The sequence below is a fragment of the Lissotriton vulgaris genome, chromosome 9, assembly GCF_964263255.1.
Source record: "Lissotriton vulgaris chromosome 9, aLisVul1.2, whole genome shotgun sequence".
NCBI classification, from domain to species: Eukaryota; Metazoa; Chordata; class Amphibia; order Caudata; family Salamandridae; genus Lissotriton; species Lissotriton vulgaris.
Genome location: NC_141697.1, coordinates 968050992 through 968077545, shown reverse-complemented (window position 1 = coordinate 968077545; position 26554 = coordinate 968050992). Strand labels below are relative to the sequence as shown.

The window sequence follows — 26554 nt, the reverse complement described above, 5'->3', positions numbered from 1 at the left end:
GACCCACCGCCACATTAGGATGGCTGGTGGGTCCTGGTTTCTGTCCGCAGCTTTTCCGCCACGGTCGGATTACAACCGCGGCGGAAAAGCTCTGATATGGTGACGGTGTCTCTCAGGCACCGTCCGCCATATTAGGATGGGCTATCAATTATGCTTTTCCGCAGCGGTTTTCCGCCGTGGAAAAGCATACAGAACTTCACTGCGGGGGCCCGTTGCGGGCCCCCTAGGTGAAGGGGGGGTGGGGGTGCACATGGGGGGTACCTATGGTACCCCCCTGCTTGTGCATGCAGAAAGCGGCAGGCACCGCGCGGTGCCTGCCTCTTTCTGCATGCACATGCAATGACTGCATTTTTAACATTGCCCGGGTGCAGCTTGAAGCCGCACCCGCCGCAATGTTAAAAATAGAGGATGTGACCGCCAGGGTGGCGGTCACATCCTAATTGCACAGGAGGGAACTCCGCATGCCGTGCGGAGGTTCCCTCCTGCTCTGGGGTCGCGGACGGACGCAAGTCCGTCCGCGATCCTAATCGACCCCTTAGTGTGATTAACATTGTACATCTCTAACTTTAAATTCAGGCAGGAGAATATGGGACAGGCTTGTCTTCCAATAGGCACCCTAAAGTGCATGTATCCATGCAGCTTTGTTGGATGATAATTTGGTACAGCATGAGCCTCAGGGCCAGGTCTGTCGACCAATTATATCTCATTAGCAAGCTCTGCCAGTTTGTCAAAGCAAATCTCCATCTCCCCTTTCATATCCTGTTGGGCACCAGCAGACAGAGAGGCTATTGGCTAGTTTGCATGAGACTGACACTATCCGACTCTACAAACCAGGTGGCATGCTTTACCACCAGAAGATCTGTCATCTGGCATCAATTAAACCTTCCCGCATTTTACAGACAAGGCAAGGTGCATGTGAGATGACACTGCACCTGGCTCTTCAACAGTAAGTCCAATCAAAATTCATAAACATTCTCTGTCCTACCACCACTAATGGGAGGCATTATACACCTGTCAGATGCAAAATAAAAGTCACTGGGAGTAACACAAATGTGAAACTGATTTGAGAAATAAACCGCATATTGATATACGATAAATGTTCAAATAAAAAGATGCATGGTATTTTAAGTGGTCAGTTATGTTTAAGATGAAGAGTATGTAGAAAAACGTACCAAAACAATAGAGAGGTAAAGAGACACTAGAGCGAAGACAGAGATTGGGGTACTAGGGCATGGGTACTCACAAACATTTTACCAGGGGCCACAAAGTATGGTCTGTGGTGTGCCCAAGGGCTGCATTGATTCCAGTGGGGTGGGAGTAGTGCTTTGGGGGCCGGTGTGGCAGTAAAGTGGGCATTAAGAAAGCGAAACATATACATGGGGTATGTAGTCAGTGAGTCATGGAGGCATTTTGAAGGTTTCATTATATCCAGCCTTTTAAATAAACCCCTATTCTCTACACCTTGGGTAAGCATTCAATACTTTCTATTGCTACCTTGGGAGAGTCAAGTGTGCAAAAAAGAAGTAACTTTATAAATAAATTGGAATTAAATAGAATTGCACAATGTAAAACCAGAAAACCTATGATCAGCCCGGCTTCCCCACTTGATCATATTGTGTGGTCCTAGGCAACCGTTTGTTTCACTTTGTCTTCCTTTTCTTCATTATCAAATGTAAGAGCACCTTGAAATACATGTGTTTAGGATATGCACTGTACAAAAACTTCCCTTGTGTTTGATTCAATAAACTATATTGTTGTCCATATGTACTAGCAACCCAGGCCTCCCCAGAAGATTCTACATGATAACTGATTTGCCTCTAGCCCACTATTGGCATTGTTGTCAGGGTGGGAGGAGGCAAGAATGTTAAGATGTTCATTTTTTGAAAACTATCACTTTAAAAAAATACTTTTCAATGCACTGATATAATTTGATGTATTACATTGAAATGCTCGAGCATGTCAATGAAATATACATTTTTGAATATTGAAGATGTATAAAAAGAGATTTTTATACATGGTTGCAAGAGTTCTAAAAAAATGAATGTGTTCCTAAAGTTAAGTGGTGCTGGGTTCATTATTTGCTTCTTTTCCTTCACTTTTGTTGTAAACAAACGCTTGCCCCTTTATTTAACATCTTTCTGAAAGACTAAACAACAGCCAAATGCAGTGTTCAACAGAGGGCCATATGTGAAGGTCAGCAGGGCCACAAGAAGTCCCTGGGCCGTACTTTGAGTATCACTGCACTAGGGTATGAATAGAGTAGATTTACTAAGGCAGAGGTTAGGTACTAAGGTATATACACAGTGTCAAAGTACTAGGTACGGGTAGAAGTAGAGCAGCTACTGAACTTTCACCAACCATCAAGAAGACTAGGTGCTGACCCCTTTCACTAGCCCATACTCCCAGCATCTACTAGAGCAGAGGTGGAGGAGGCTCCTTTTCCAACATTGCAGCAAAGACCTGGATCAGCCTCCCCATGCACCTCCGGACCATCACGTCACTTCCACAATTCCAAACGGCACTCATGACCTGAACGTGCCTGGATACCCTAACAGGTGATTTTCACCACACTTTATAAATCCTGATTGACTGATTGATAGTGTACTGGTAACAGTACTAGAGCAGAGCTAGGAGTAAAGGTGTACAAGCTGCAGTAGTAGTGTACAGGTAGAAGTGGAGGCATTAGTTTATAGGCACAGCCTAAACATTAGCACAGCTTAAACATCAAGGTATAAATAGGGATATACATATTAGGGTGGGGTACATGTAATTGCGAAAAGAATGACGTAAAGAAACAATAGTTAAGGAAGAAAGGTGGAGATGCAAAGGGGTATAGAAAGGGGATTAAAGAGAATGGGAGAAAAGACAGGTGGGTTCTGAGGTTGTCTCCCACTCCTACAAAATAGATTGCACCCACAAGGAAGAGGAAGAAATGGTGTAAAGGTCCATACCCTACCAACCGCTGTTAAAAGTGAAATAGAGGATTTCTGTGTTCCTGGCCAAGGCAGAAATGCACAGTTTTTTCTACATCAAAGGATCCACCAGGACAGGATCAAGTTCTGGATAATTCCATTAATTTGGAAGCATTTGAGGAATCAGTTTGTGGAGAATGATTCTTCAGAACGAGTTTCCTCAAGTTCGTTTTTCTCCAGAATCACAATCACACTTGCCAGCTCTTCTTTCCTGCCTCTGCCCTCAGCTTCGGTTTGCATGCCTTATCATCAGTAGAGTGCTTGTAAGTGATTTTATAATATACACTAGGCATCCTTTAATAACTGAGAGGACCTTGGGTTATGAAGTGTGATGCGTGGGTCACCGAGTTTTGCTAAAACTTTTAGATGCTCTCTTAGTTCTTTGGATTCTGCTTTGCCCAGCATGTGTGTAGTTATGAGTTCATTAACCGGAGTTAATAGTGGAATTGAGGAGCCAAGATATCCATCAAACAGCCAACCAGGCCTGTACTGGATTGGTCTAAGAAGTTTTTTAAGATGTTATAGACAGTTAAGAATCTGAATAATTCCTCATAGATGAAAGAAAGTTTATGTCTACAAGAACCCACAGACCTATTTACGGGCAAATACAAGACAGCTGATGTTGAAATCAGAAATTTTCCCAGTGGCTACTGATGAGACTTTGGAACTAGGGGCCTCATTTATGAGGCCGTGCGTCACTTTTACGCCGCCGGCACGCTACTGATGAGACTTTGGAACTAGGGGCCTCATTTATGAGGCCGTGCGTCACTTTTACGCCGCCGGTGCGTCACTTTTTGTGATGCATCGGCGGCGTAAAACATGCCTCCTGTTGCGCACTATTTACAAAGTGACGCATCTAAGCAGATGCGTCACTTTGTAAACCCCTGCGCTACATTATACCTGCGTCAGGTATAATGTATGCAGAGGGGGCGTTCCCCTGGAAAAAGCCTCGTAATAGTGACGCAGTGAAATCTATGAGATTTCACTGCGTCACTTTTAGGACGCTGTTGCGTCAAAATCTTGCACCTGCCTCACAGCAGGCGTAAGACTGATGCAAGCCCTTTCACATGGGGCTTTACCCATGTGAAAGGACGCATTGCTGGAGTTACGTCACTTTTGGGACACACTCCAGCAATGCGTCACTTTTGCGCTTACAGATACCTCAGAAATATTGACGTATCTGTAATTCCTTGCGCAATGATGCGTCATATTGTAAATATGACGCATCATTGGGGTCGCAAGGAGGTCGCAATGAAAAGTGACACATCGCTGTTTTCTCGCAGCGATGCGTCACTTTTCATAAATGAGGTCCTTGATCTCTTTCTCTGTTATCTGCCACTCTGTAACTTTTTAACAGCAGGTATATTGCAATCTTTTGATGTTGTCAGGTGGTTCTCTGGTTCAGAATTGATATGGAGTGAAGTTAGCCACAAGAAAAAAACTGCCCTTCTAGACACCAACCAATTCATTAAAACTATCCTGCCCTGTGAGTGGAGACCACTTGGTGGAGGACTGCCTGCTGTATTTAGAAATCCATGCCTACCTGGTGGGGATCACTAAGGCCCCGGTTACGAGTCTGGCAGTCCACGGAGTGCCAAACTTCAGGGGCGTGGCAGTGGCAGTTTCCCAACCACTTTATTATGAGTCGGGGAGTGGGACTGGGCAGCCCCTAGGGAACCATTCTCTGGTGATGTTGTGACAGTCAGGGGGCCACAATACACTTAACAGGACCGCTGCAGTCCCGCCAAGCATATTATGAGTTTCTTCTCCGCCAGCGGTGTTATGGAGGTTCCTCCTCCATAAACACTGTGGCGCAGAGGAAACAATGGGGACACTGCAGGATCCCCTAAGCTTCCTCCACATGGGGATGCACAAAGGGGGGCATACCATGTACCCCCCTGTGTGCATGCACCCTTGTTTGTGCACAGCATGGTCTTTTCAATCCATGCTGTGCAGGAACTGTTTTTGGCGTTCGCATTGCGGTGGCCATTATTTGAGGCATCGCCGTGGGAACATCAAAAACCAGCACCAGACAGGAGGAAACTACTAATCTGATGGTGGGCGGTCTGACCTTGGCTTTGGCACCGCCAAAGCCATAACTGGGCACTTTGGGGTCGATTAAGATGGCGGTCGGAAAGGCTCCGAATGGGATTTGGATTCGGCGAATCCCATTCGGAACCTATGTTTCCAACCGAATCAGATACATGTCCGACCGACTTATTATGATGCAACAAAACTTTTCAGGCTGTTCAAATCAGTTCTGATCAGCATTTGGATAGACCGAGTCATTCAGAGCCGAATCGTACAGCTCTCTGGACACTTATTATTATTATTATTATTACAAACTTGTACCGCGCTGGGAATCGACTCCCGAAGGAGTATCTCCGCGCCCTTGGCGTCATCTTTGAACAGAGCAGGTCCTACAATGTAGCATTATTACCATATGGCGGATAAACTAGTATTGGAAGAAAAAAGTTTTTAGTTTCTTCCTAAAAGGATCCCTACATTGTCTGCTCTCTCTGGGGAGATTGTTCCACAGCTTTGGGCCAGCCACAGACAGGGCTCTACCCCCTTGCCTTGCCTTCTTAATCCTAGGAACACATAGGAGTTCTTGATCTCCCGATCTAAGAGATCGGGAGGGAGCGTATACATTAAATTTTTTTGTCAGGTATTTGGGGCCTTTCCCTGTAAGGCACTTATGAATGACACAACATGTCTTAAACAATACCCTCTGTTTCACTGAAAGCCAGTGAAGCTTAATTAACAGGGGTTTAGATGGAGTACGTGCAGGGGCATTGAGGACAAGGCGTGCAGCAGTGTTTTGCACAACCTGCAATCTGGAGATGACCCCCTCGTTGGCAGCTAGCAGCTAGCAGCAATTAGCTTCCCCAAAGAGCATCACCTCCGTTTTGGAAAACGTTGCACTGTAAGAAGTTCGAGGCCATTCACTGGGCCACTTCTTTCATACCCCGGGCAAAGGAGTTTCGCACTTCAGAAGTCAAAGTTTTGAACGGAAAGAGGAGTTGTGTATCGTCCGCATACGATACCGGGATAAAACCGTGGGATCTCATGATGTTCGACAGGGGGGCCACATAGATGTTAAATAAAGTAGGGCTCAGACATGAGCCCTGTGGCACCCCCTTAGAGATCTCCACCTCCTCCGACCGATACGTCCCCATGATGACACTTTGGGTACGCTTAGTGAGAAAACAGTACCCTGCCTTCCAGACCGATGTCAATTAGTCCGGAGGTCATGATGTCATGTGACACCGTGTCAAACGCCGCTGACAAATCTAAAAGCACCAGGATAATGGAAAAACCCCCATCCTGTAGCATACGAAGATCGTAGGCGACGGACAACAGGGCAGTCTCAGTGCTGTGCCTAGGCCTAAACCCAGACTGGGAGGGATCCAGCCCCCCTGCACTTTCGAAGAAATTTGACAAGTGCCGATTGACAAATTTCCCCGTCAATTTTCCAAAAAATGGAAGGAGTGAGATAGGTCTTAGATTTGTCAATTCAGTCCAGGGGATAGTGTTGTTTTTCCTCAGAGGTTTTACCAGTGCCCGCTTCCAATCTAGGGGGACTTCCCCTGTGCTCAGGGACAGGTTGATTACATGCTGGATTCCTGTAGCCAAAACATTAGCCACTAATGGCATAATGCGTGCCGGGATGATATCAGAGGGGCACCCACTTTTTGTCTGATTAATTAAAGTAATTACCTCCTCCGTTGTTATGGGAGGGAATTCCGCCATCTTATTTGGGCAATTGATATCCATATGTGCTCCCGTGGCTAGGTGAACCATGTTGTCCACTATGGTCTTATTTTTGGGCTTATCTTTGGTAGCTAATATTTTGTCATATATACCCTTGATCTTTTTGACAACAAATTGGGAGATGTTGTTACAGAGTTCCTGGAATGCTATCTCGATGGTCTCACAGGCAGCAGGTTTAGTGAAGGTTTGAAGAACTTGATACAAAACCCTTGCATTGTTTCCTGCTGCTGATAGTTGTGCTGCTATGTGTTGTTTTCGTGCAGCCCGGATGGCTTTGTGATAGGTGTTTTGAGAAATCTTATAGTTCACCCTATCCTCTGCCTTGTGAGTTCCCCTCCAGAGTTTTTCTAACTTTCTTGTGGTTAGTTTTAGCAATCTTAAGTCCTCTGTGAACCATACTTCTTGTTTAGGAGCAGGTCGGGATTTGAAAGTTCTCAAAGGTATGACCTCCTTTATGGCCACTGTCACTGCCTCCTCGAGCTTACATAACGCAGTGGTTGCATTGGCTACACATTCACCACAGCTGGGTTCGATGTATTTCCCCCTAAAACCGTCTGATGTTAAATTATGCCAGGGTCTCCTGGTATCTGCCATCACCCTCTGTGTGGGTTGCGGTTTGTGGTTAATGCGGGTATGAAATTTAATGATGGAGTGGTCTGTCCATTCCACCTGGATAGGAGGTATACATATTATAGCATTTGAATTAGACAACACCAAGTCCAATGTATGGCCTGCCTGGTGTGTTGGTCCCTGATTAATCTTTTTAAGCCCCAAAGTGTCCAGATCTGTCAATAGGGTCTTAGCCTCGACACAGTTATTTAATTCACTGTGGATGTTAAAATCCCCTACCAAAAGGAAATCCGAGTTCTCCTGTACATGTGGTGCCAGGGCCTCAACCAACTGTATGGAGAAGTTTTCACATGGGCCTGGGGGGCGATAGACTAAAGCTCCCTTCCTAATTTCTTTTGAGCTAGAATTGAGTCTAAAAATTAGAAGTTCCATCTGGGGAGTGCACACTGTCTCAATGATAATAACGTCTAGCTCCTGTTTAAACACAATGGCTAACCCTCCTCCAGTTTTGATTGGTCGGTCCATACACTGTTTCTGACCGAGCAATTACGGTGTCCGAATCTGATTGTCGATCCGAAACAGTTTGTCCGACACAAAACGGCTGTCCCCCCTTCACCCATAGACCTCCGGTTGGAGCCTGTGGGGTACCTATGGGACCCCTCTTTACAACCGTGCACAGTGTGGCAGGCACCATGGGGTGCCCGTCACTGAGTGCAAGGTTTTCCTCAATCACCACTTTTTTCAATGGGAGCCTGTGTTCTCATTCGGAACACAGGCTCCCATTGACGTCAATGAGAGTCTGACCGAACGATATTTGGAAGCATCGTAATCGGTCGGTCAGACTCGCAGATCCCGATTCGGTCAGAAACTATTCCGAAACTGATTCGGTCAGAAGAGTTTCTGAATTACATCGTAATCGGCCCCTCAGTTTTGAAAGCAACCACAGTTATGACAGTTGCTCCGAACTTCTCCATTGCAGTTGAAAGAAGCAGGGCACCATAAGCAAATTTGTTGTCCTTGCCAATGAGATTTTTGCCCCACCTTTTATTGGTTGTGAGATATTATAGATGTTTGTCATTATCAGCCAGTAATGAAAGGTTAGTGAAGGCCTTGCTTTTACAGTTACAACAGACTCGCAGGTATTTAGATTTAATACAACAAATACAACTGCAACAGAATCCAAACACAGAGATGTGCCGAGGGGCTGAGAGGTGTGAATAAAACAAACACAGACAGAAAGGGAATGATGGAAATAGCACTGATTAAGAGAAGTGATCACTGCAAATAAGAGAGGAAGAACAAAATTGACAAGGAAGGGAGGGAAGAAGAAAGGGAGGGATCTACAAAGAAAGCAGGAAAGTAGGCAGAAAGATGGAACATAAGCAGGAAGAAAAGAAAGAAGTGAAGAAGAAAGGAAAGAAGACAACTAAAGAACAAGGAAGCAAAAAATGTACGTTGTCTGGTTAAAGAATGAAAGATGAAAAGAAGGGAATAAAAAGGAAGGTAAGTGACAAAAGTGAATGGATAAAAGGGAACATGGAGAAAGGAAAGTTATAAGCAACAAAGCAATGGAAGCATGGTAAGGAAGAATGAATGAAGGATGAAAAGTAATCAAGGGAAGAAAGAAGAAGCAGATCTTAATTTAATTGAAGGGATGGAAGAAAAATAAAGGAAGTGAAATAAAGTGGAAAGAAACAACAAAGTTTACAATCAAAATGAACTAGGTGGGAAGGGAAGAATGGGAATGGACATTGTAAAAGAGTGAGGAAGTAAATGAGGAGAAAAACAGAAAGATTAGGAAAGGGAGAAAAACTGATATTGGAGAGTAGACTGATATGGGAGAGAAATGATAAGAATACAAGGATGAATGAGAACTGTGACAAATAACTGTGTAGGTGCTAAAAAGGAAACAAAGATAAAGGTACAAAAAACCTAGGTAGAGTGACACAGATAGACAGGTGGGGGACTAAGACATGAAGACAATTAATTAGGAGAGAGGTGTAGATGAGGGGGAATCTTAGCAGACAATCTGACAAGGAATATGGTAGAGATGGTGGTAAACATGCTAAGAACTAAGATGTCCCTGGCAGAGTATGCCCGGAGGGAATATTGTAGGCATTGCAAGGATAATGATGGACCTTTTTGGTGTACAATGAGCATTCATGTCATTAGGGTATTATGGTGTTCTTGATGTGAGGTGACCCTCTTGCTAGATCGTGGGCATCCTAGGTATTACAAAGGACCTTTTACCATTTTAAGGCCTAATATAAGGGAACCCTTTCTTCCCGTTCATTACAAGTCAGGCGGAGTATTATCCGAGGGTCGGATACAGGTCTGCCTGATGACAAAGGTTGTATGACATTACAATGCGGGCTATTACCACGCGTGCCATTACAACGCTGTTTTTACAACACAAGTTGTTACAACGACTTGCGCTGTAAGCACTGGATAGTGGAATAGTTTCATTTTCTATTCCAACTCCAGCCCACGTTACAGTAGGGAAGGTGTTGGAATAGAAAATTAAACTATTCCCTATCCAACAGCGCCCTCCAGCGCAAGTCGTTGTAACGACTTGCGTTGTAAAAGCAGCGTAGTAATGGCAGCGTGTTGTATTGCCCGTGTTGTAAAGGCTGCTCACCGATGAAAAATGGCCCAATTTTTGCGCACCTGGGCCTAGATGTATCATTGTTCCTATTTGCGATTTCTTAATAGCGATTTTTAACGAATCGCTATTAAGAAATCGGAAAATGGGTTGTATGTTTAAAATCAATATTTTTTTGCGATTCCTTATTATTTATAATTTGCGAATTCACAAGTTGCGAATTCGCAAATAAGGAATAATTTCCCATTCATTCCTATGGGCCAGGAGGCCCATAGGAATGATTGCGAAATAATTCTCGAATTGCGAATTCGCAATTTGCTAATCGCAATTTGAGAATTATTGCAAGGGTGCAGGGGTGTCTCATGGACACCCTGCTGCACCCCTGAAACATACATTGTGTGTGCATATGGCACACATACATGCCCTATGGGCATGTATGTGTGTCACATGCCACCTTCAAAATTGCTTAATTGTGAATTTTGAAAGGAATTCGCAAATTAACACCAACCTCATATTGGTGTTAATTTGCGATTTCTTAACCTGAATTCGCAAATTGAAATTGCTTCATACATGGCATTTAAGGAATCGCAAAATTGCGATTCCTTAAATGCTTAAGCAAAATAAGGAATCCCAATTTTTTGCGATTCCTTATTTTGCTAATTTCTCATACATCCCAAAAGATGCAAAATGTCCGTTTGCGATTCGTTAAGGTCGAAATTCTGCGAATTTCGGCCTTACCGAATCGCAAAAGGCTTGATACATCTAGGCCCTGGTTTCCTAACACCTAATCAGACTTTTACTGCAATAACTGCTCATTATGAAAGCCGTGGCAAGAGGAGGCTCTTACTGGAAATTGTGGGAATCCTATAATCCTAGTCATGTTTGCAATCCCTTGAACAATTAAGGCCAGTTAAGTTGGTGGATATGTTTTGCCAATTGTCACCAATGTTGCTTTTAATGTGCCAACTAGAGCATATGGCGGCCATCCATACCATTGGTTAGCCATCACGGCATCAGGAGGGGATCCCTAGCTTTTGGTGACTGCCTCAAGCCTCTCAGAGCTACACTAACATATAATTGTGATGCAAGTGAGTGACACATCCAGATTCTGTCCATATGCAGCAGTAGTACATATGAGAGCTTTTGATAAAAAAAAGCTATCTGGCATTTGGAGCAAAAGTTATAGATTTATTAAAAATAAAAAGCTTTTATCTATAAATATGTAGGTCACATAGAGACAGTCTGCAAACATTTGGTGTGCAATTGGAGACCACTTTTTGCAGCCTGTATCTCAGTGGAGAAGTGTGGTTCAGGGGTTAGAGGCGGCAGACCTGGAGCTTGAGTTCGGCCCGGGACCAGGGTTCAATTCCCCGCCTCGGCGGGTCTTGGGCTCAAAAATTCCACGGACTCGTTAATTCTCGCTCCGGTGCCTTCTCAACTCACGGGTTCTCACTCTGCGACTCTGGGCAATAGCTTGCTTAATCTCCACAACGGCCCCTCGCGGTGGGATGCCTGGCTTTCACCTTGTGGATACCCTGCCAGGGTTATCTCACAGGGGAATACCAGGACGGGGTCCCTAAGCAAGCGCTGAGATGCCCCAGGGTAAGTCGTGCGCTATATAAGTTTCATTCATTTCATTTCATTTCAGTTAATCAGACCAAATGTGGGAGACGGAAGATAGAATTTAAAAAAATGTGGCATACAACTTGAATAATGGCTGAAGTCTATGTCAAACTGCATAACCAAATTATGAACTATCTGTAAAACCTATAACAATTTCACAGATGTTGTACAGAAAAACCTTTTATTTTGCCATCATTTTTCTTTAGCTTTTCTTGAGGGATATATGCCTCAGTACAAAGAATGAATGCCAAACTTGTCCTGCACACAATAAGAATCATGAAATATTTCATGAATACATCTTCAGGAATGGGTGTGAAACCTATAGATTTTGTGGTCAGGGTATTTGGAAAGTGGAATCTAAATGCACAGTATGGGCAAAAATAATTTCTGACATTTAATGGAAGAATGGTGAAGAAGATATTTTAGTTGCTGGTAGTAGGGATTCACAATAATGCAATTTATTTTTTATGAGAAAAATCTGTGAACATATAACAAGAGCCCAGTGAGACGGGTTAATGTTTTTCCATACTGGAGTCCAAGATTTACGAGACATCCATCGCACTGGAGATATTGTGACGTCATCTGTCTCTAAAGGAATGATGTATAGTAATGTGAATGTGAATGGGTAAGTATTTGTGAAGAAGCAAAGAACTGTAGAATAACATTGATGTAGGTTAAATGGGCAGGTGATAGTTGCATTGGCAAGCCAGATCTAAAAATCCATGTAAGTTAATGGAAGGATACCACTTTAAGAATACATAGGATACAGTCCCCTCGTAGTAGCCAAATTAAACCATATATCTTGGATTGCATTGTCTGTTAATTCCATAGTGAAATGTAATGGAGCCCCTTCAATGTCGTTGCAGAATTCTAATGCATGTCTAGCAGCTTGGATGTGTCTTGAAGAACATTCAGCCCATCCTTGTTATTTGGCTTGGTGATAATGTAAAGATTATTTTTGAGGTTTAAAAAAATTCACCTACTCCACCTAGCATATGTTATATTGCATATAGGGATTAGTAACTCTTAAACAATAGCCTTTTTGGGTACAATATTCTGAAAGAGTTGTTTGTCGAAATGTCAACATCGAGAATTCTGTGGTACCAGACTATTGTATCAAAAATGTCAAGGACAAAAATAATGAAAGGGTAAGTAATACAGGTAAATATAAATGTACTATTTTTATTTCCACTTCCATGTATCTTAAAGATATATATGCTGTCAAGGCACATAAATGTTGAAGTAAGCAAAGGAAGCCTATATTTATGGAAACACTTTACCGTCTTAATATTTTTGTCCTTCGTATTTTGGACACAATATTTTAACACAACAATATTTTGCAGTCAATATTAAGTTGAACTGCCTCCCAAAGATAAAAATCCCAGCCAGCATCATGTGGGCAGGTGGGTCAAAAGTGGAGGGTAGACAGAGGCCAGTTGCTTCTCTATATCTCTCGCCTTCTTTGTTTGCAAATAAGTATCTTATGAAAACACGGTCACATTCAAGTATGAGCAGCAGATAATAAGAAAAGTTTTAATTACCAATCACAATTAAAAACGATTCCATACATCCTCTTACAAACCTACAAATGAAAATCAGAAAAGTCACAGACAAAGTGTTAGCCATAACAGCATTAGTAACAAATAAATATGAATTTCTTAATAGCTCCCAACCGAGAACACCCGTTATTTACACATAGGACTAAAGATTATAGTGATCTGCAGGATTTACCATGCAAACCAATAGTCTCTGGGTGCGCGTAAACTTTAGAGGTGTTAGGCTATTGTTTGACTTCTTCATCAAGCCACAAATGCCTCCTATGAAGTAATAGGTATGGAACAGTACAGACTTTATTGAACGTGTGACCGACTTTGCGTTCAATAGTGAAGAAGCTATCATAGTAACATTAGAAACTGAGCCCCTCTACACAAACATCTCTCAGCCCAGCAGTCATTAGAAATGCATTATAGTCCAGCTATGACACTGAATGTGCTCTTTCAGATTTCATTATGGAATTAATAGTGATCACACTCCAAGAAAATTGCTTTATGTTCAATACAGAATTTGTTTTACTATACAAAGAAGTAGCCTGAGAGCTTAATTTGCTCCAGAAAGTGTTCATCTTATTGTAGCAAGAGTTATTTGGTCGCATGCCAAGCCCTTCAGAATACTCTCACATGTGGCATAAATACATGGGTGACAAACTTGTAATCTGGAATGGGACGTTGGATACTTAAGGAGACTTTGCAGTTTGGCTAAATGAGCCCTGACCTTTCTGTTGACTTCACAGTTTAGCCAAATTAAAATTAGGTGTTTGGAATTAATGGTAAAGCACAAAAAAACAAATATATGCTACACTCCTCCGCAAGTGTACAGAGAAGCAATAAATTCCTTCCTACTGTAATAAAGTCACCATCTTCAGGTCTTTTATGATAACCTTCTGTCAGGGCAGTTCCTGAGACTTAGATGAAATTGTAAAAACAGAACTGACTTTTTCACTAAAACCAAGTGCTGATGAATAAATGTACAGACAGAGGAAAATGGCATTGCCTCTGTGAGATCTTGTTTGAACCCAAAGACTGAACCCAAACCTCTGACCCACTGATATGTGTCATTTCCTTTAACCCTACTATTAAAGTGTAGATATGTATTTATATGATGCCAATGATTGAGAATGTCATATATAGAAGCAATAGGAATATTGACATTTACATGTTTTTTTTGTGTACTTTTCACTTTTCAGAAATTTGTCTGATGCCCTCAATCTTTTAATACCATCTTTTCATAAATTGTTGTTTACGTTGTCCTTGGCCCTGAGGAAGGTGGCTCTCACCGAAACGTACGTCGGCCTAACATCATTTGTCTTGGATACGAACTAGTTAACCCCATCACAACTAGCAGAACTATACCATCTTGGTTCCCATGTGTATTCAACTTAGTACACCTTAGAGTTGCCAATTGTATTAGTTTTTTGTCTTGTATAATTTAGTCTTTCGTGTTTGTGATGAAAGATATGCTCTTTTAAAATAGATAACAGTATGACTGGTATGTGATTATGTGTGTTTGAATGTTTAGATCAGTTTTCACTAGAGGGCACTCTCAATGTTTTGTTTTTCATGAAAGTATGTATGTAAACTTGATTAATTCTCCGCTGACTACATAATGAACAATTTAGTTGTAAAAATGTGTCTAAAAAATTCTTTTTTAAAAAAATATAAAAATATTAATAAATGTGTTTGAATAATACCTTATAGTTTCTCTCTTTGGCATCTCTCACATAAACTGATTAGATTTACTCAATGTAAAAAAGAAATATAGGTCCCTACTGAGGTTTTGTACTTTCTGCTTGGCTTGTCTCTCCCCCCTCTGGACCTAAAATTACCTGGGAGAACTCTTTCTTACTTTATTTCCTTTAACCCTGTCAGTATTGGGAGGCAGAAAATAATCAAACAAAACTGGTCTGACATTATTACCAAGATCCCCTGTACTTGCCTTTACACGCAATAGGTTTATATTAAGGCAAGAGATTGTAGAAATTGCAAATTAGATGACTGTATAACTACTGAGTGGGCCTATCTGCCATTAAAGGTCACCCCTGACATTGCAGATGCCAAGCTTGCAAATTCACAATAAATACCAAAATGTCAGAATTTGGGTAACACTGACACATTTTGACCGTGTTTCCAAATTGTAACATACCAAATGTGATTTATGCTATTAAATGTCATTGTCCCGAGTTACAAAAATGGCACACTACACAATGGTACAGTAATGTTTCTGCCTACGTATGACTACAAAATGATGTGAAATTTAGATTGCCTCTGTGGTGGAACATTACACATCAGCCTACAGAGAATGACTGGGCATAGCAGGTGATGGAAGTGATCGGACAAGACTCCAGAGGTAAACAAGTTAGGAATCTACTAGGCAATCGTTAGTGCAAATGGATAGATCAGTTATGTAATAAAAATGGATGGATTCAATGACTTCTGTGAACTCAGGAGCATACACATACAATTCTTATCACAATGTGCCATTCTCATTTCCATTTTTAGAATTGGAAAATTGAGTATCTGATCATCTGATATAAATATGTTGGGTATAAAATGGTTTATCAAATAATGTAAAGGCATCAAACGTTAGTTTGATAACATATTTGATGTATTATTCTGGAGGCCATTGCTTTCTGCCTGGCTTTTAATCTTTTGTTATGACTAGATAAGGGACTGTTTCATATACAATACTCACAAGGACACATCAATATGTAGTTTTTTAAATTATTAATTTTTATTATTGTGTTTTAACTTTTCATCTGACTGTATTCAAGATGCACGCTGGTAAAGGATTCATTTTGGGCTTGCAGCCATTTCCTCCAGTGAATGACTGCCTTGTAAGCAATGTAATTTCCAGTTTACTTCTTTTTAGTCACCATTTTATAGTTTCTACTTTGACACATTTTTAATGGTGGTATGTTTGGTCTTACATACATTTGTCAACTGCTACGCAGACTGCATTTTTGACAATTTAGGAAGTACCCTTATTGTAGACTCGTGCTGAATATGGAGCCTTTTTGCCTTCATCATATGACCACCTAATGTCCCCCTCAATTAAATAGCACATCCCTTTTTGTAATGTGAACATTTTCACTCTCAATCTTTGCAATTTTTTGCGAGTTGGCTATTTTGACATTCCACAGATCTTCTATTATACACCTTTTCTTCGCCTTCTGATTAGGTCCTGTGTTGACAAGCTCACATTTTATTCTACTGAGCTGTGCTTCCTCCTTTGTCAAACCATATACTTTGGTGAGTTGGGCTAAACATGCTTACACTTTATGAATCTATAATGGACTGGTCATTCTTACCCGCATATAGTGAGGCTTCATGTTTTTTGTTTTGTTTATAGCTTACAGCATGGTCATCTGTAGTATGGAGCCTTTTTCATTCGGTAAATCAATCCATTTTCTTCGGTTTGACTGACTGATAGAATCTCATAGAGGATAGTGTATTCAATGTGTGTTCTATGTTTCTTGACTCTTTTTTTGCCAGCAGTATATTTGAGTTTTCAAATCCTCATGTAACTTACTTTGTCTAACAAGTAAACACATTGGACTAATAAGGGCTCTTCTTCTTCTTTCTGTTTAGGACCTGCGGAACGGTAATTTATTGTCCTATTGAGACCAATGATCTATTCTACAAATGTCAAAAAGTTGAAAATTAGGAACTGAGATTCTATAGAACACACAACAGTGATGAGCAAATAAGGATCAACTAGGGCTTTATTCGCTTGTGTTTGAATAGAACAAACCAAACGTTCAGTCATAGATCTCTTTCTACTTGGGTGGTATTTATGTTGCTTCACTTGCCACATATAACACTGCGCTGTGTGCACTTTTTTGCAATCATCTGTCATTTGTTCTAATATTTACTTCATATGACTACAATACATTTCTGATTACTTACATGAGATCTCCTGAGTCATCTTGTTTTTAACTCAATTTGTTGGTGCATTGATTAATTCTGAATTGCATAGTTTTCCCTAAAATTAACTTGTATTCAGCATCCTTTCAATAAGCAGATGTCATATTAGTTAATTTGATTATTTGGACTGAATTAATCCTTGGGAACCATTATTATATTTCCATTACTATCCCAGGTTATTCATGGAAAAGAGTTAGTCCTGGGATACTACTATCACAGCATAGTATGAGCAGTGTTGGAAGAACTCAGGTCTCAGTTTACATCAGAATATGATGGCAACATTTTGAAATAACAATACACCGCACTCATGCGTTGTGCTATGGACAAGAGAAGGAGAAAACACCATGAAAGCCACAGTTTTTTGTAAGTTGAGAAGATGTCAGTATTATTGCTAATACCTGATCTGTTTGCCCTCTCGCAAGTCATACAGAGAAAAGAATACATCAGTGTCTTCTCCAATGGTGTTGTAAGTGAAGCTCTTCAGATTGAGAAAGAAGTGATGTGGAACAGGCATGCGGCATCCTTCTCCATGACGCTGGCGTAATGTGTCAACCTGGAAAACAGGCACACACAAAAAAATCAATAATATAAGCTACCCAAAAGTCACAGTTTTTTTTAAAACAAGCTAAACATTTAGAAAGAAAGAGACCAAAAATAATTTATTGAAAAGTAGACTTGATTTAAGCGGCGGTCGGGGAAGGTCAAGAGAGACATATAATGGGAAGACATGAAGACCTCACAATTTACAAATTCACTTTTCTTCACAAATCCATTCTTAGTATTCATTTATATAGCCATCTGAAGGAAAAAAATAACTTCCACAGTTTTCCATCCATTTTGCTTTGATAGGTGGCTCAATCCCATTACTTGGTCTCTAAGGATACGCAATTAATTTCTTACTCTCCTGAGTTGAATGATTAATTTCCCAGTAGATTAAACAGTTTCCCTGGATAATTAGTTAATCTCTATGAACATTCAAGATGATTCGGAAATAAAGCATGTATGTACCATTAGGGTACTATCACGAACAAAGGATTAATATACCATTAGATTAAATTATACCTTTAGGACTGAACCTTTTACCTCCTATGAAATAACATTTCTCTCTAGATGCAGGGGATTAATTTTTCATTATATGAATAGACTTTTCAGAATAAATGTATTAAATTCACTGGAAGGAAACGTTTTAAATAGGATTGAAGGATTAAAATACATATATAAATAAAGCCTACAAAAATCCTCTTTTGAGTAATACATATTATTCTGTCAAAGTGCCGGCTTGCATACCACAGACCGCAAGATTTTTAGATGTCACAGACCAATAAAGGGGAGTCTCTAATCTAGCAACCCAGATCACATGGGGCTAAAAGGTTTTTAGATGTGTACCAAAAGAAGATGAAAGGGTAAGTATTGAAAGCAATGTTACAAAGCAGGGTGAATGCTCTTTGCATCAGTTAGTGGCTATGTGACTCTCTCTGCAGCACAGCTGATCCAAATGCCAACATCAGCAGATCATCATCTCTAAAGAAAAGAACATTTTAGTGTCAGTTGCCCATGTAACAACCCCGGAGCAGCTTGGAGCAAGCCTTATTAGAATGCTTAGCTCTAAAGCATTGTGAGCAGTGAGAGCCTGGAGAGGCATGATACATTTCTGTGGCCTCATAATTACAAAGTTCTGACCTCCCTTTATGATATATCTCCCCAGGATTAAAGGCATTAGATTTTTTTCACAATAGATTAAACAATCTCACCATTAGAAACAATTGTCTTGGCTAGATCATAAGATTTTGGCATTTTCCCCCAGTATTCTAATCTCCAAATATGAATGATCGTCCTCTTTGCTGCCCTCTGGTCGCATTTCTGCACCCTATGAAAAAGTTTACTTATTATGCTGAAATAAAATAATCCTATATGGATTATGTTCAAGTGATGGAGTTGTTGAAGACTGATTTTTTTCCTTCCAGTTAATTATAATGGAAGCATGACAATGCATGTAAAGAATGACATCCCCAATCCACTCTGCTAAGCTTTACCACTATCTTATGCTCATTTAGCGTTCTAATACCATATGGTATGCAACGCCATAGCATTTTCAAATCTCACCAAGGTGTATTGTGAAACGTTTCTTGCAGGCAAAGGCTTAAAAATCACAGGGTGCATTTTTTTTCTACAAAGAGCAGCACGTGTTTTTTAAAACCCAACATTATTTACTGTATATTAAAATATTTTTTCTCTTTCTTTTACCTCAGACATCAAAACAGTCCAGTCCAGTATTTCACTCCCTCTTTTAAAAAAAAACATTTACTTCTTTGTAAAGACATTGCTTTCGTACTCTAAAATTAACGTAATATAAAATATATATTTGGTATAACGTGCAATACGATCCTATATGATTTTCGTATGCGTTCTGATGACATTTACAAACCACATTTGATATATGCTGATGCCTCATCTTGTCAGGGCAGTCTTACCTCCGAGAGATAATCAGAGAGATACATTCTATTATTCACTCACCTGTGAAGTGCTTTGTTGTACACTGTGCCTGCTGGACAGATGCTGAGGGGAAAAGAAAAATTCAGAAAAATTAGTTAGTGTTTCACTTTAATTGTTGATCCAAGTAACTCTACCCATTTCTGTGCAGAACTTCTTGCTACGTTCTAAGTAGATGCAAAGTATTTTTCTAATTGTGCTAGATAGATTTCAGTAGTCCTAGAGATTAGATCATTAGAATAATATCACTACAGTATGACACATTTGCCCTCTCATTATTGTAGTTCACCCAACTTTCACAGTTCTCAAGACTTCCGTTATCATATTCTCAGTGTTGTAAGTACTGCCTCTCATATAAGTCAAATTCAGAACTTAAATTTCTAACGAGAGCAAGGGTTTCTTCATCCTAGACATACCCAATGAACACGAGGGACGTGTCTTCATTGTACACATTAGGAAACAGGTGCTGCTTGTGATCCTGGAGTGACGGTGAGTGGTGGAGAGCAACATAGCATGTTGTGATTTCTATTTCGTCCGATGGCTTATCATGAATGAAACAACCTGTCACAGATATATACTCCTTTCTGAAGCTGAAAGTGATGGGTATTTGTGAAATATGAAGCACTCACAATAGGCTGTTGATATTTGTATGGGGGGGGGGTTCCCTTCTATTGCAGGAGGAAAAAGCAGTCCTGACAACCTCCTTCCTGCAAGCAACAATGTTGCCTGTGGTAGCTAGTGTGTGCAATTTGTGCAACTTGCTCTTGCGTAAGTTCATAAAATTTGGAAACGATTATACGAAAGTAGGTAAAGAGCAAAACAGCACTTTAAATTTCACAGGAAAATTCTTCATACGCAAGGACACATTTTTCGTTAAGAAAATACAGCTAGAAAAAAATCACAAGTGCAGAGATCAATGGCTGCTCGTTTTCTGGTTGCTTGTGTTCTTACTGGTCTAAAGTTTTTCAGCAATGGAGTCATTTCGGGAATTTTCCTAAACCAATGGTATGCAGATTTCACAAAATGATGACAGAATTTACCGGCATAACAGAAATTTCGTCTAGGTCATTCATAACTTGACATGGCTATCACCATGACTTATCTCTCCTGGGCAGCTGGAGCCGCTCGGAATAGGGACATATAGTTATTAGTTACATTGTCTGGAATGCTCCTGATAGAGATGTTATACCCAGGGTACCCTACAATATGACGATTATCCTGATGATTATCCTAAACTGTTGGCCCAAATGACTAATTTAGATCCTGACTCCAAACCTTGCTCTTGGGTCCTTACCACAGCTCTTACCAACAGATCAGCATTGCTCTCTGTACCAAGGGATGGTACCACAGGAGAGAGGGCGCTCCTGGCAGGAAATAAAGGCATGTGCTATTTTATAATTGGGAAACAGTGTGATATGTGAACTTGTCCATCACAAGCCAGTTGTCACATGTTATGGGTCCTATCAGACTAGGAAAAGGCTACATTTTTTTACTTGGTTTCTTGAAATGACAATGATTAAAATAATGCTTTGCTTTACAGAATGGCACAGCTATCCCACACTTTATGAACACTGTTGAAGTATTGGTTCTAAAAGACCTTTCTGACTCCAAGAGAAAAGAATTAAAACAGATCCCTACTTCACCGCAGTGTCATCTCCTGGGTTGACCCTCAGTGTCAGACCGGGGCATACCCAGATACTGATGCAGCACCAGCACAGGTAACAGCCGTCTGACGGCAGGGTGGGGCGGGTGGGGGGAAGTAGATCGACGACGAGATAGGGAAAGTAAAAAAAATAATTAATATAACCACTTACTTTGCGCTCGCCGCAATGCTGAGTCGGCGATGCAGGCAGTGCAAGGTTAATGGTTTAAAAAAATAAATAGTTTTACCCTCCCTATCCTGTTATCTGTCCACTTAAAACCCACCCGCCACTGCCCCACCCCACAGCTCTTGCCTGTGCCAGCCGCACATGATAAAAACAAACAAAATACATTGAAGGAAACCACAGTCTGAGAAGCCCTTCAGCTACCATAACGGCTCTAATGAAAGTAGTAATAGAATGAGTTGCTGGACTGGTCATGGGCCAAAGGGCATTGGAGCCAGCTCACATCCAATTTAAAATGTACTGTATTAGATAAAATCCAATTTGCTTTTACATCGACAAATCAGACTACCTTGCTGACAAACGTCCTATTGCCGAAAACCTCCTGAACACTAGTACCCACATCATTGTATATCTGGTGATCCAGAAATTAAGCAAAGAAAAAAATAGTAGACACAAATTTTCAATCTCAGCTAATAGATTCTGGAACACTTTCTCTCACCTTAATAATGACCTTAATCTTCTCTTAAAAAGTGTGCAAAGCAACTCAAGATGTAATTAACCTTGCTATATCTGCAAAACGCACTAAGATTGAGATTGCCTTCTGCAACTGGCGTCCTAGCGCTGTGTATGAGGCACTCTATTTGCATGCATTTTGCACTCTGACCTCATCAACTAGCATAAATCAATACGTACCGCCTTGTTCTGACCATGCACTATGATTGTGCCCTTCTTGGCAATGCCCGAGAACTCAGCCAAGTGTCACAGGTGCCTCTCAGTTATCCTTCTGGGTGTGTCTTCCCAATCAAAATGCCCAAAATGAAGCATAAATATTATCCAATAAACTGAAATATGACTCTCTTTACAAAGATCCATAAATCCCCTCACTCTGAAAACCTAAGGGGTTAGTTATGATTCTATCGTGTGATGAATATTAGCCCCCTCAGCAATACTCAGCACCCATGAAACTCTACTGACCATCACCTGAAGTTCTGCGGTCACATCTTCTCAAGAACAATGAGAAAAATGTGCATCTTATTTTGCATCCCTTATTAGTCATGCACTTTCGTATGATGTCGCCTGTTTTGGAATAACTGGGCGGTATAGCTTGAGATTTGTTGATTTATTCTATGTTATGTTAACAATTTTTAGAGATAAGACTAGTTCCCTTGAGACATATACAGGATAAGCTAAAACTTAGCTTTAAAGCAACTAACGATAAAATCATGAACTACTACAATTCTAAACATAAAGTACACATCAATTTATTAAAGTACCAGAAATAAAAACAGTTTACATTTATACATCATACAATTGCTAAAAAACAATTAAAATTTCAACTAATATTACAATCTATTGTGACCTGCACAATGCAACAGACAGACAAAAATTTGTTGTAAAACGTAAAGAATTGTATAATACAAGTGGTACATTCAATACTACAATTTCATCACTACTAGATAGGATAGTATTTGTCACGCAATATTCTCATTTGAGCAATCAAATTAAGAATATCGTGAATAAAAATTGGAAAATCCTGAACCAGAACAGTGAAACCCAGTTAAACAAACCATTATTCTCATTTCGCCGAAACAAGACTATCAAAAATAGTCTTGTGCATACCTACACTGCTCCAAAAGAAAACCAACTAACACTTTCAGGAAATGTAGCAACAGGTAACTACAAATGTGGAACTTGTTCCGTCTGCCCCCATTGCATTATGGGTAACAGCGTAGAATATAATGGTAAGAAACTTCAACCAACTACGTTCAACAACTGTCGCAGCCAGAACGTAGTATACCTACTACTTTGCCCATGTAACCTAGGCTACGTGGGCGAAACTGGCAGAGAACTACGTATTAGAATGCTAGAGCATAAGTCTGCGATACTCACCTCTAAAATCAACGCGCCCCTCACGGACCACTTTAAAACGATGAATCACTCTTGTGACAACATCAGGTGGTTCATACTAGAGAAGATTAGAACCAATAGAAGAGGGGGAGATCCAGATAGACTCAGAAAAGTAAGAGAACAATGGTATTTTTGTCACCTTAATACCATAGACAAAGGCTTTAACACTAGAGAAGATTGGGCTAAGTGTCTATAAATGAGTTTTCAGCAAAATCTCGATCAAATTGCTGCACCAACAGTATAGGGATTTCCGTATTAACCATCTCGTTATACCGTATTATGAATTATAAGCTGAAATTCTCCTGTAATTTTTGATATTCCTAAATAGGATAGTAAGATATTTAGCACAAAGAGAGGGAGCATATAACTTCAATTTATTGCTGGACGTAATTATGACAATTCATAGACGTCACGTTTGAAGCCAGGACAATTAAAGATCTACACAGACGGGTAGCACCCACAAACGTGATAGTAGTTTAATATTTGTATCCAAACCTGGGGGTAGTATACCATAACGCTCAATAGAATTGAAAAAGAGCTCAAGCATATCTCGTATGCCGCAATTATTTCATCTTAGGAAACCACCCCATATTTAGGATAATGAAGCAGGTTTCCCTTTAAGGAATGCAGTACAATTGGCGGGTTTGTCCTTTAGGAGACAAAGGACAGCACACCGTACATCCCGCAATAATAGCTAGGGCGGCACACATAACTATGAGTTTTTTGAGAATATAACTGATAATACGCTGTTTAACCAGCAATAATAGCGAGGGCCGTTATTCAACAAAGAGCCTTGTTTTTAAGAATAGATGTTATAAAGAGGGCACCCATTGCAAACATTGCATGAGGACCTTAGTGGAAACTGCACTAAACCTCAGAGGGGAGTGTCCATTCGAAAAATAAACAACAAATAGGATTGAGCGCACTGCAAGCATAGTATGCAAACATTACATGAGGACCTTAGTGGAAACTGCACTAAACCTCAGAGGGAAGTGTCCATTCGAAAAATAAACAACCAATAGGATTGAGCGCACTGCAAGCATAGTATGCAAATACTTAACCTCGAAAGAAGTAGCCATGATTGGTCTACAAACAATTTGGTTCAGACCAATCACATCAGAACATCTTACATTTAAGCAAGGTTGTTCGCGGGCCTCATATCATTCGAACCAGAACTCCCAGAAGCAGCATGATTGATCTGCTTTAGGAGGTAAGACTTTTACAGCCCAGATTCCCTAGCATTAGCACATAGGCGAATCCTTCATGTCCCCGCTATAAGATTCAAAAGACTTAACAGTCTTATTTTAAATTTCTCCAGGGGAGATTGTGTTCCCGCTCGAGGAAACTGCTAGAGCGCTCCACCTTAGAAATCAGCTTTACCTGACAGCGAAAAACGTGTCAAGCGCCCATCATTTTGCAGCAAAACCTCGCTAACGTAAACGTTCTTCTTTCCAGTTTGGAGAAGATTCTCCACTCGATTTTAGAGGTACGTGTATTTAGGGCTTACAAATACAATCCAGTAGTGTCACTAAAACAATTTCCTGACCGAGCTGCTCTGTGTGTTTTTCTAAGTAGATGGAACTTGATTGATCTCCTTCAGGAACCATTGTAATTTGTACACCGTCGTAATCTATAAAGTGACATCATTCAACATTCTGAAGAGATTATACAGGTATCCTTTTTTGGTTTTCTATCTATCTCTGTAAAGAGACACCCTCATCCTTTCTAGACCAGTGTGAGGATTTTAAACCCCTTTCATGGTAATAATACAGTGTATCATACAACCTAGGAGTATAGACCCATTCAATACACTATACTTGTGCCACACATAGTACATACAATTTGTATCCCTGCAGACACCTTTAATAATAACCATCTGTATTTACAGGAATCTATCCTTTTTTACTTCTTAAAAACGTGGTAGAGAACAGACCCATCAGCTAATCACATCGCACAGAAACACACCGGTAAGATGGAAATTGTATTAACCGTATTACAATGGCATCAGGGTTATCCAATAGTGCAAGCTGTACTAGGAGCCTTTCCGCTTTAATATACGAGTGCACCGGCCTCAAAGTCTCCCATATGCACTCCAATCCCTCATTAAATAGGAACAGGGGGTTCTTACAGTCATGAAAATATCAGTAACATTCTAACAGCACCTGATTAGGATCTTTGCAGCATCATACCCAATTAGGGATATAGAACTTAAATGGACCCGTGGGTTTCCGAGTTAGTCCAAAAGAATCTCACAGGGACTAGGCAACACTGTATCCAAGCAGTGATCAAGAATAGTGACTGTGTTCTTATCTGTTGAATCCCTAGCAATTTAGACTTGGTTATTCGTGCAATAGCAAACTATGTGGGTGATTACAGAGATATAGTATGACAGTAAAATAGAAACTAATGAATGTACTATGTTAGTTGTAAAACTTTTTCTGTAATAGGAATGAGTAGCTAACCAAAGATTATCTAATTGTGGAGTACCAACCAAGTATGATAACTGTGATCGTTTTTTGTGAAAATGAAAGATTAATTGTATGTATATCTGTTGTAGGGGAATTGTACAGACCCTGAAACAAGACAGACATCGAACTTTAGTCTTGATAAAGGTGGAACATATTCGCTTCAGAACCACCGAAACGCGTCGACGCCAAACTCCTGTACAATTCAAGTCCTCTCCTCCCCTGTTGATATACAAATTTGTGGCCATAAAACTAGGGAGTGATGAAATTGTAGTATTGAATGTACCACTTGTATTTTACAATTCTTTACGTTTTACAACAAATTTTTGTCTGTCTGTTGCATTGTGCAGGTCACAATAGATTGTATTATTAGTTGAAATTTTAATTGTTTTTTAGCAATTGTATGATGTATAAATGTAAACTGTTTTTATTTCTGTTACTTTAATAAATTGATGTGTGCTTTATGTTTAGAATTGTAGTAGTTCATGATTTTATCGTTATTTTGGTATTAACAGAATGCACTTACTACTTTTGGCATTCACAGAATGAACTTACTACTTTTGGGGTTCACAGAATGAACTTACTACTTTTGGTATTCACAGAAGTTAGGATTGTATCTTAAGTTTGTCTTAAGACAAACTTAAGACAGACTTAAGACAAACTTAAGACAGACTTAAGAGACTTAAGTTAGGATTTTGTCTTAAGTCTGTCTTAAGTCTGTCTTAAATTTGTCTTAAGACAAACTTAAGACAAAATCCTACCTTCTGTGAATACCAAAAGTAGTAAGTTCATTCTGTGAATACCAAAAGTAGTAAGCGCATCCTGTGAATACCAAAATAGTAGT

General features: G+C 40.3%; 1 protein-coding gene across 1 annotated transcript in view; it reads right to left on the bottom strand.

The window, feature by feature from the left end:
* Positions 1–26554, bottom strand: part of DOCK3 (dedicator of cytokinesis 3) — a 1414611-nt gene that overhangs the window by 433180 nt on the left and 954877 nt on the right. Inside the window, exons 8-9 of the mRNA XM_086938817.1 lie at positions 19536–19577; positions 17420–17574 (exon numbers count right to left, since the gene is read on the bottom strand). Coding sequence (XP_086794943.1) covers positions 17420–17574; positions 19536–19577 — 197 coding nt within the window. The remainder of the gene's footprint in view (positions 1–17419; positions 17575–19535; positions 19578–26554) is intronic.